The following is a 12076-nucleotide window of genomic DNA, read 5'->3' on the forward strand; positions in this document are numbered from 1 at the left end:
TGTAAAAAGAGGACCCGGAAATTTTTCCAAAGGCTGGTAGCCAGGAAAAGCTTGTCAAAAAGGTGCATCTAGCAGAGCTTGAGTAGGAAACTTGATCTCTTGATTTCTGAGCGTGGAGATAGTGGGGAAATCTCTCGAGTGAAGGCTCAGATGAAGGAATACCAGTACAATCGTCTGTCTTCATTGATTCTGGAGAGGGATTACGGTAAATACCACTCGCCGGATCCCTACCAGAGTTGCAGAAGATCAGTCGATCTGAGGGAGGTCCGGGGCCTGTATGATGAACAAGGTACTCTTCGTGAGGATAAGGAAGGTATCTTGGGAGTCATTAGGTCCTACTACTCCAACCTCTTATCTGAGCAGCCAATTATCAGAGAGAGGATGGAGTGTTTTCTGAGGGAAACACCTGGGCTTGAGGGGCTTGATCCCTCTTTTGACTCTTTGGGTAGTGATGTAACAGTAGAGGAAGTCAAGAATGCCATAGACAGTTTGTCTATGAAGAAGTCTCCAGGCCCAGATGGATTACCATCTGAATTTTAAAAAGTGTTTTCTGACATCTTGGCTCCTCATCTTGTAGAGGTATTTAATGAAAGCCTGGGTGAGGGGTTGCTCCCTCCCTCTATGAGATCTTCTGCTCTTATACTGCTGTCCAAAGGTAAGGACCCAGCCCGTATTGAGAATTGGAGCCCCATCGCTCTTCTCAATACGGACAGAAAGATTCTGGCAAAGGTTCTCTTCAATCGGTTGATGGAAGTTTTCGGGCTGTTGCTTTCCCCATCTCAGCATTGCACCGTGAAGGGCCGTAGCACCTTTAGTGCTGTCCTTGGCATCCGGGAGGCCGTGGAACGATGTCGTGCTGAAAAGTGGGGGAAGTATTTGCTGGCATTGGATCAGTCCAAAGCTTTTGACCGTGTGAATCATCAGTATTTGTGAACTGTATTGGAAAGGTATGGTCTTCCTGTGCGAGTGGTAGATTGGCTGTGTGTTACTTATAATCAGGCCGAGAGCTTCCCACTGGTTAATGGCTGGGTAGGCCCTGCTTTCACTGTTGATTCGGGTGTCCGTCAGGGATGTCCTCTGAGCCCCCTTTTATATGTGTTTGCAATTGATCCTTTTGTGAGGAGGATTAAGAGGTGCACTGTAAAGGGGGTGCAGCTGGGCCCTGAGTCTCCATTGGGGGTGGTGGCCTATGCAGATGATGTCACTCTTGTCTTGTCATCTGTGGCAGAGGCACGTGACGTGGAACATCTTATCTGTGAGTACTCTGAAGCTTCGTGTTCCAGAGTCAACCAGGACAAGTGTGAAGCTTTCTGGATGGGAGAGGAAGGTGATGAGTTTGCCTTCCGGACAGCCTCCCCCGGGCCAGCCCAGAGATCAAAATTTTAGGTATACAATTTGGCCATGGTGATTATGCCACTCAAAATTGGGAGAAAAGGCTTGAAGATGCTACCAAGAAGGTACAGTCTTGGAGAAAGTGGCATTTTTCTTACATGCAGAGGATTGACTTGTGCAAAACTTACCTGATCCCTTTGTTTCTCTATGTCAGCTACGTGTGCTTTTTGCCAGAATCCTTGTGGACCAGGATGAATTCTTTATTCTTTCTATTATTATGGGGGAATAGAATGAATCCAGTCAAGAGGAGGATTACTTACTTGTCGAGGGAACAGGGTGGCCTAAGTATGGTCAACCCCGTGGTATTTTTTGCTTCTACCTTTATAAAACATAACCTTGGGAGTTTATTTTTAGATTCCCCCCCTCGATGGGTAGAGGGCTTTTGGGCCTGGGTGTTTCCCTTCCTTGAGCTCTGGTTTGATGGTGGTCAAGTGAAAAATTTTCGGGTCCGGCATGGCTACCTCCCGATCTACGTCATCTTGTGCTTGAAGATGACAAGGCGTTGGGGGCTGGAAGAGGGTGAAGTTAAAAACTTCTCCAGAAGGGAGTTGGAGAGAAGAATTTTGCAAACTCACTTCTTTGTTCCGCTGTCGCTAAGGGACTGCCCGGGTAATGTTTGCTCAGATGAGTTGTCTCTGATCAATTCTCAGAGGATCCCACTGAAGTTCAGGGACATTGCTTGGCTCTCCTTTCATGGGAAGCTTTACGTGAAGGGTAATCTCAAAATTAAAAGTGCCGGTGATCGTGGCTGCCCGCGTGAGGAATGTCTAGGGGAGGAAGAGACATTAGACCATTGTTTTCTTGAGCGTCCTTTCAATGTAAAAGTTTACAAGGGAGTTTCAAGAGCCTTACCCATCCCATGCCTCTCGGGGCTTAGTTACCCTGAGTGGGCTTATGGGGCATTTAAAGGGTATAGGAGATTTGATTTGACCACTATTTTTATAGTTAGCTTAGCTGTTAGACATCACACATGGAGAGCACAGTGTCAGGTATCCCTTAGACAGAAAGTTCTCCCCTGTGAAGTGGTGGTGGAAAGCATTCTACATGAGGTGAAGAGGTTGATGGATATGAATAAGGAGAGGATGGTTGCTGTTGGGTGGACCAGGCTTTGGCGCCACCTGAAGCCTCCTTGAGTGGGTGGCAGACATCTTCTCCTCCATCTTTTGGCTATCTATTTTTCTCACTCCCTGTAGATTTTGGACTTGGTTTTTTTGTTTAAAATGGTTTACATGTGGCTAAAAGCCATTTACTTTCTCTCTACTTGTATTTAATGTAAGTGGTTTGTAGTGCTGTGGTTACATTTGTATGTTGTGTATAGTTGTGTGTTGTCTAGTATAGGCTGTTAGGCTTAACAAATTGTTAAGCCATGGAAATTATATATGTAAAATTCTGTTGATTTATATTTATGATATGTTATTTTCAGCCATAATTGTGTTTTGGCTTGGTTTTATGCTTTATTTATTTATTTATTTATTATATGTTGCAAGTTTTCTAATAAAAGAATCAACCAGGAGTTAACAGAAATATATGCCCCTTGGTTTACACCAGGAGAGAACAGTAGCATATGCGCCTGGGCATATCCGCCTCTGGGTTAAACCGGGAGAGAACAGTAGTATATGCACCTTGGTTACACCAGGAGAGAACACTAGCATATCCGCCTGGGTTACACTAGGAGAGAACAGTAGTATATGTGCCTTGGTTACACTGGGAGGCGGGAGAGAACAGTAGTATATGCGCCTGGGTTATGCCAGGAGAGTACAGTAGTATATGCGCCTGGGTTACTCCAGGATAGAACAGTAGTATATGTGCCTCGGTTACACCGTGAGATTACAATAGTATATACCCCTGGGTTACACCGGGAGAGAACAGTGGTGCATGCACCTGGAGAGAACAGTAGCATATGCGCCTGGGTTACGCCAGGAGAGAACAGTAGCATGTATTCCTGGGTTACACTGGGTAGAGACCATTAGTATATGCACCTTGGTTACACCAGGAGAGAACAGTAGCATATCCGCCTGGGTTACACTAGGAGAGAACAGTAGTGTATGCACCTGTGCTATACTGGGAGAGAACAGTAGTACATGTGCCTAGGAGAGAGTATGACATATGCATAGAGTGTGCCATTGTAGACCAATCTGCTGATCACAGTAACCCATTCTTGTTAGTGATAGGCACAGGAATTGTAGTTTGTAGCCAGTAAGTCCATTCCAAAATGTGTCCGTAATATTATTCTATTCTGTTCTTGATATCAGTAAGCCATATTGCTGTGACTAACGCAGTGGGTTACTGTGATCGCATCACATATATTATTAGGTTACCTAACATAGATTGGCACTTCCAACATATATTTAAGTTGTTCAGATCACAATATCCAAGACCTGGGCCACAACCATAAATAGAACCGACCCCCCACCCCACCCCCGGCCCAGAGCTATTTCCAGCCGCGTTCCTCCACCTCTTTGCTGCACGCTGCCCAAACTCACCAGCTCCAGGGCATGCATGCAGCGTGCTTCAGTATGACCAGTATGACTGCCTCTTCCAGCTCCTCCGCAGTGTCATGGGCTCATGGCACGCCTGGGCGCAGTGCTCCTCTGGGAATGGGGATGGCCCAGAAACAAGGTAGGCTGCAGTATGACTAATCCTCTTGCAGAAGGGGGCATGGTTACAAACCATCTGACCCCACTGGGGAATCCCCCGGGACCCCGGCAGGTCAGTACAAGCCTGCAATCTAATTTGCTGCAGTGATCTGAGGCCCTTATTCAGCATCAGTTACAAATACAAATAATCGCACAGTAAGCGATTATCGGCACACTACACATGTGTACAACAACAGAAGACAGTCTGGTTTCCATAACTCGGTATCTGCAAACACAGCAGCGTTCAGATTTAGCAATGAAAAAAAGGAGTGGTGGAGGCGTGTCAGTGGGATGGGTATGCAATTCTGTGAAGCAGGGCATGCAGTGGGTGTTTTGTGGGCATTGCAAACACAATATATGAGAAATAGGTTGCAAAAATTGCAAACATTTCAATTGCACAGGATGAGTAGCTAGAGAGCTATGCAGACTGTGGAAGTACCGATGCCAGCAGTAAAAGTTCTGATGATCAAGCTAATAATTGCAGGCAGCTGATGGTGTTTACAGTGATGCAGGGAATGCTGTTTACTGTGCTGCATGCCTAATTAAACAATTTAGATTTCATAAATCCACAAAATAACACTTTTCTTTAAGTATGTATGTTGTCATGTGTATGTTAATTTTAGCACAGTGTTGTGCATGACTTATTACTATTGTACGCAACACATGTCACTTTAACAGTTCACATGTATGTACATGTATGTATTGTGTTTACACCATAACCCTTAATGCCTGTTTAACATTATTCTGACAGATTAGAACAAGAAACAAACCATACCAGTTTTGTGCTGACATTGATGTATAAGAGCTGCATTTATACTCGTGAATATGCACATATTTGCATTTGCAGCTATGCATGCAATGGGAGTGGACTAGATTTTCGATGGGGTTGTATAATTGCAGATGAGATTGTGGGTTTGGCTAGAGGTCTTCGCAGATTTGCAGTTGCGATCGCAATTAGTATGCGTGCAGTCGCAGTTGCAGTCTGTGCTGAATGAGGGCCTGAGTTTATTATCTTAAACAGAGGAGTCCATTTTGTGAAAGAATTAATAGTGGACTTAAATGCGCTTCGGACTGAGCTATTTATACTATTGAGTGCTAAAGACAACTGTTCTACTTAAAGTAGGACAGTGTTTATTTTTCTTTCTTACTTGAAAGTCAAAGCTATTACTCTCTGGAATCAAGAAAGAGGTGGATGCTTATTCTGTTACCTTTTCTTATTGTGGATTACAAGTGCATGCATGTTATAGTGATGTCCTAGCAAGACAGTTCTCCAATAAAAGTGTGTTCATATTAAAGTAAAAGACTGATCAGTCTGGGGTGGTAGCAACAATTGAAACACAATTTGCAGAAATAACTCCCTAAACTTCAAAACCTCAAACCAGTTCCTTAATCTCAAATAATCCATGCACAGGATAACAACCACAGTCACACACAATATTGCAACATAGAAATATATAGCTTGGTCTTGTGGTGAGTACCTTGGGCATTGGTACTCATACAACATAAGTATATAGATTGAAAAATCTAACATTTCATTGAATACAGTTTCCATGAAATGCAATTTAATGCAACAGTTTGTCAGTTTGTCTTAGTCAGATTCAAAGTTACAGTTAGGCTCTGAACGCAGTTTCAAACATTTGAAATGTTCTGACAAGTTCTGAACCAGCCTGATTGAGTTCACACATACTGTACTAACCAGCTCAGAAGTAGAGATGTGCGGCGGGCACTTTTTTGTGTTTTGAGTTTTGGGTTTTGTTCTAATTCCCTGCTCGTGTTTTGGTTTTAGGATTGGTTTTGCCAAAACTACCCTTTCGTGTTTTGGTTTTGGTTTTGGATCTGGATGATTTTTGAGAAGAAACCCCCCCCAGCTAAAATCACAGAATTTGGGGTAATTTTGATCCTACGGTATTATTAACCTCAATAGCATTCATTTCCATTCATTTGCAGTCTATTCTGAACACCTCACAATAATAAGAATTTACTCACCGGTAATTCTATTTCTCGTAGTCCGTAGTGGATGCTGGGTACTCCGTAAGGACCATGGGGTATAGACGGGCTCCGCAGGAGACTGGGCACTCTTAAAAGAAAGATTAGGTACTATATCTGGTGTGCACTGGCTCCTCCCTCTATGCCCCTCCTCCAGACCTCAGTTAGGGAAACTGTGCCCGGAAGAGCTGACATTACTAGGAAAGGATTTGGAATCCAGGGTAAGACTCATACCAGCCACACCAATCACACCGTACAACTCGTGATAACTATACCCAGTTAACAGTATGAACAATAACTGAGCCTCATTCAACAGATGGCTCATACAATAACCCTTTAGTTAAGCAATAACTATATACATGTATTGCAGAGAGTCCGCACTTGGGACGGGCTCCCAGCATCCACTACAGACTACGAGAAATAGAATTACCGGTGAGTAAATTCTTATTTTCTCTGACGTCCTAGTGGATGCTGGGTACTCCGTAAGGACCATGGGGATTATACCAAAGCTCCCAAACGGGCGGGAGAGTGCGGATGACTCTGCAGCACCGAATGAGCAAACTCAAGGTCCTCCTCAGCCAGGGTATCAAACTTGTAGAATTTTGCAAAAGTGTTTGAACCCGACCAAGTAGCAGCTCGGCAAAGTTGTAAAGCCGAGACCCCTCTGGCAGCCGCCCAAGAAGAGCCCACTTTCCTCGTGGAATGGGCTTTTACTAATTTAGGATGCGGCAGTCCAGACGCAGAATGTGCAAGATGAATCGTGCTACAGATCCAGCGAGCAATAGTCTGCTTTGAAGCAGGAGCACCCAGCTTGTTGGGTGCATGCAGGATAAATAGCGAGTCAGTTTTTCTGACTCTAGCCGTCCTGGAAACAAAAAGTTTCAGGGCCCGGACTACGTCCAGCAACTTGGAATCCTCCAAGTCCCTAGTAGCCGCAGGCACCACAATAGGTTGGTTCAAATGAAACGATGATACCACCTTAGGGAGAAATTGGGGATGAGTCCTCCATTCTGCCCTTTCCATATGGAAGATCAGATATGGGCTTTTACATGACAAAGCCGCCAATTCTTACACACGCCTAGTCCAAGCTAAGGCCAAAAGCATGACCACTTTCCACGTGAGATATTTTAGCTCCACGGTCTTAAGTGGCTCAAACCAGTGGGATTTTAGGAATCCAACACACGTTAAGATCCCAAGGTGCCACTGGAGACACAAAAGGGGCTGAATGTGCAGCACCCCTGTAACAACGTCCGAACTTCAGGCAGTGAAGCCAGTTCTTTTTGAGAGAGAAAAAGGGATAGGGCCGAAATCTTGGCCTTTATGGATCCTAATTTTAGGCCCATAGTCACTCCTGACTGTAGGAAGTGCAGGAATCGACCCCCCTGGAATTCCTCTGTAGGGCCTTCCCGGCCACACACCAAGCAACCTATTTTCGCCATATACAGTGAAAAAGTCTTGCTGTCACGTCTTTCCTAGCCTTTATCAGCGTAAGAATAACTGCATCCGGAATGCCCTTTTCCGCTAGGATCCGGCGTTCAACCGCCATGCCGTCCAACGCAGCCGCGGTAAGTCTTGGATCAGACAGGGTCCCTGTTGCAACATGTTCTGACTGAGAGGCAGAGGCCATGGGTCCTCTGAGAGCATTTCTTGCAGTTCCGGGTACCGAGTCCTTCTTGGCCAATCCGGAGCAAAGAATATTGTTCACACTCCTCCGTTTATTACAATTCTCAGCCCTTGGGTCTGAGAGGAAGAGGAGGGAATATATAGACCGACTGAAACACCAACGGTGTTACTAGTGCGACCACAGCTATCGCCTGAGAGTCCCTTGACCCAGCGTAAAACCTTTTTTATCTTTTTATTGAGGTGGGACGCCATGTAGTCCACCTGAGGCAGTTTCCATCAATTTGCAAAACTGCGTTAAGACTTCCTGATGAAGTCACCACTTTCCCGGGTGGAGGTCGTGTCCACTCCCGGAATGAACACTGCTGACAGTGCGCTTACTTGATTCTCCGCCCAGCGAAGAATTCTGGTGGCTTCTACCCTCGCCACCCTGCTCCTTGTGCCGCCCTGGCGGTTTACATGAGCCCCTGCGGTCTGACTGGATCAGAACTGGTTGGTCGCGAAGCAGGAACTCCGCTTGACTTAGGGCGTTGTATATGGCCCTTAGTTCCAGGATATTGATGTGAAGGCAAGTCTGTTGGCTTGACCACAAACCTTGGAATTTTCTTCCCTGTGTAACTGCCCCCCACCCTCGGAGGCTTGCATCCGTGGTCACCAGGACCCAGTCCTGAATGCCGAATCTGCGGCCCTCGAGAAGGTGAGCACTCCGCAGCCACCACAGGAGAGACACCCTGGCCCTGGGGGATAGGGTGATTAACCGATGCATCTGAAGATGTGATCCGGACCACTTGTCCAGTAAGTTCCATTGTCCTTGCATGGAACCAGCCGAAGGGGATGGCCTCGTATGATGCCATCATCCTTCCCAGGACTCGAGTGCAGTGATGCACTGACACCTGTTTTGGTTTTCAATGGATTCCTGACCAGTGTCATGAGCTCCTGAGCTCTCTCTATCGGGAGATAAACCCTCTTCTGGTCTGTGTCTAGGATCATGCCTAGGCGAGGCAGATGAGCTGTAGGAACCAACTGCGACTTCGGAATATATAGAATCCAGTCGTGTTGCCGTTTCACTTCCAGAGAAGGTGATACGCTGTCCAGCAACTGCTCTCTTGATCTCGCTTTTATGAGGAGATCATCCAAGTATGTGATAATAGTGACACCTTGCTTCCGCAGGAGCACCATCATATCGCCATTACCTTGGTGAAATTGGTAATGACAATCCCATACCGCAATTCTGAGGTACGCCTGATGAGGTGGATAAATGGGGACACGAAGGTATGCATCTCTTATGTCCCGATTCATTTCAGGCTTGCAATGACCGCTCTTAGCGATTCCATCTTGAACCTGAACCTTTTCAGGTATATGTTCAGGGATTTTAATACAATATGGATCTAACCGAACCGTCTGGTTTCGGGATTATAACATGGTCGAATAATAATACCCTCTTGTTGAAGGAGGGGACCCTTGACCACCACCTGTTGAAGATACAATTTACGAATTGCAGTTAACACTGGCTCCCTCTCTTGGGGGGAAGCCCGCCGGGTCCTCGGTGAGGGGGCATCTTCTCACAGTCCAGCCTGTATCCCTGCGATACATTTTCAATTGCCCAGGGATCTAACAGGGAGTGAACCCAGTTGTGGCTGAACTTACGAAGGCGTGTCCCCACCGGGCCTAGCTCCGCCTGTGGAGCCCCAGCGACATGCGGTGGATTTTTGTAGAGGCCGGGGAGGACTTCTGTTCCTGGGGACTAGCTGTGTTGTACAGCTTCTTTCCTCTGCCCCCGGCTCTGACAAGAAAGGACGCACCTCAGATTTTCTTGTTTCTTTATTCGAAAAGCTGCATTTAATCATGTCGTGCTTTCCTAGGCTGTGCAGGAATATAAGGCAAAATATCAGAATTACCAGCTATAGCTGTGGAGACCAGGCCCGAGAACCTTTCTTCACACAATCCTCAGCCTTCCATATGCCTCTTAAGTCGTCATCATCTGTCCAATGTATATTCTACAGGACACGTCAAGCAGAAATCGACATAGCTTTTGTCTCTAGGACCCAGTATACTCATGTCCCTTTGGGCATGCTTTATAATTATATATCTATCACTTAAGACAGCATCTTAAAATATTTATATGCATACTAGGGTCTCAATCTCTGCTGATAAGGTACCTGTCCACGCTGCCACAGCGCTATAACCCCATGCCGACACAATCGCCGGTCAGGGTAGTATGCTAGAATGTGCACACTATCTGCAGGATCCCTGAGAATAGCTAGTGCAAACAGGACACCCAAGGGGAAGATTCTCAACACATCCTGGCCCTAGTGGGGAAAGGATACAGCCTGAGAATTCTCTTGTGGGAAGCTGCCGTCTCTTGTCTGGAGATTCCCGCTCTTTTTCCTCATGAGAGGAGGGAAATTTACCTCAGCATTCTTCCCCTTAACATGTGTACTCTCGTGTCAGGGACAGATGGGTCATCAGTGATATGCAAATCATCTTTTATTCCAATAATCATATATTGAATATCTTTTAGCCCTCTTGGCTGTAACTTTGCATTATCGTAGTCGACAGTGGAGTTAAACTCCGTGTCGATACTTTGTTATTTTGGATAGTGAACATAGAGAGACTCTGAAGGACTCTGTGACATAGGGACAGACCAGGGTAGATTTCCTTTCTGTTCCCTAACCTTTTGTGCAATAATTTTACCTCAGCACTTACACATATCCAAACAGGTGTCGGCGTTGTCGACGGAGACATCCTCCCACACACATATCCGCTCTATCACCTCCTTAGAGGAGCCTTTTACCTCAGACATGTCGACACACGCGTACCGACACACCACACACACAGGGGATGCTCTATTTGAAGACAGTTCCCCCACCAGGCCCTTTGGAGAGACAGAGAGAGAGTATGCCAGCACACACCACAGCGCTATATAATACAGGGATGTACACTAAACTGAGTGATTTTTCCCCTATAGCAGCTTATATACACAGTTTTGCGCCTAAATTTATGTGCCCCCCCCTCTCTTTTTTACCCTTTGTGTACCAGGATACTGCAGGGGAGAGCCTGGGGAGCTTCCTTCCTGCTGAGCTGTGAAGAGAAAATGGCGCCGGTGTGCTGAGGAAGAAGGCCTGGCCCCCTCAGCGGCGGGCTTCTGTCCTTTTATGTACTTTAATGGCGGGGGTTAATGCACATATACAGTTTATCAGACTGTATTATGTGCTTTTCGCCAAGTAAGGTAATCTAATTGCTGCCCAGGGCGCCCCCCCCAGCGCCCTGCACCCATCAGTGACCGGAGTGTGTGGTGTGCTAAGGGAGCAATGGCGCACAGCTGCAGTGCTGTGCGCTACCTTAATGAAGACCGGAGTCTTCAGCCGCCGATTTTCAACTTCTCTTCGTTCTTCTGGCTCTGCAAGGGGGACGGCGGCGCGGCTCCGGGACCGGACGACCGAGGACTGGGCCTGTGTTCGATCCCTCTGGAGCTAATGGTGTCCAGTAGCCTTAGAAGCCCAAGCTGGCTGCAAGCAGGTAGGTTCGCTTCTTTCCCCTCAGTCCCACGTAGCAGTGAGTCTGTTGCCAGCAGATCTCACTGAAAATAAAAAACCTAACAAATACTTTCTTTTCTAGGAAGCTCAGGAGAGCCCCTAGGGTGCATCCAGCACTGGCCGGGCACAGATACTAACTGAGGTCTGGAGGAGGGGCATAGAGGGAGGAGCCAGTGCACACCAGATATAGTACCTAATCTTTCTTTTAAGAGTGCCCAGTCTCCTGCGGAGCCCGTCTATACCCCATGGTCCTTACGGAGTACCCAGCATCCACTAGGACATCAGAGAAATTGTTTTTAGGCCAAAAGGTTGCACCGAGGTGGCTGTATGACTAAGCTAAGCGACACAAGTATGCGGCACAAACACCTGGCCCATCTAGGAGTGGCACTGCAGTGTCAATCATGAGGGCAGATATAAAAAAAAGGCCCCAAACAGCACATCATGCAAAGATGAAAAAGAGGGGCAATGAGGTAGCTGTATGACTAAGCTAAGCAACACAAACAATTGGCCCATTTAGGAGTGGCACTGCAGTGTCAGACAGGATGGCACTTAAAAAAAAATAGTACCCAAACAGTACATCATGCCAAGAAGTAAAAGAGGACAATGAGGTAGCTGTATGACTGAGCTAAGCAACACAAGTGTGCGACACAAACACCTGGACCATCTAGGGTTGGCACCGCAGTCCCACTGCACTAATGGCGGATACCGGATGCACGTCTAACACCAGCATAGTTGTTATGGCCTTAGTACTCCGCATTGCAACAGGGTATATATATATATATATATATATATATATATATATTTATTTATACGGCAGTATCACTGGAGATATACGGCAGTACCGCATGGACATATACGGCAGTATCACTGTACTGTACCTATACACCTGTACCACAGTAATTATAC

At 46.4% G+C, this 12076-nt stretch overlaps 1 protein-coding gene across 1 annotated transcript in view; it reads left to right on the forward strand.

Moving 5' to 3' along the window:
• Positions 1-3908: 3908 nt before the first annotated feature.
• Positions 3909-12076, forward strand: part of LOC134980975 (uncharacterized) — a 65559-nt gene continuing 57391 nt past the window's right edge. Inside the window, exon 1 of the mRNA XM_063948070.1 lies at positions 3909-4011. Coding sequence (XP_063804140.1) covers positions 3909-4011 — 103 coding nt within the window. The remainder of the gene's footprint in view (positions 4012-12076) is intronic.

This window comes from Pseudophryne corroboree, chromosome 1 (assembly GCF_028390025.1).
Source record: "Pseudophryne corroboree isolate aPseCor3 chromosome 1, aPseCor3.hap2, whole genome shotgun sequence".
NCBI classification, from domain to species: Eukaryota; Metazoa; Chordata; class Amphibia; order Anura; family Myobatrachidae; genus Pseudophryne; species Pseudophryne corroboree.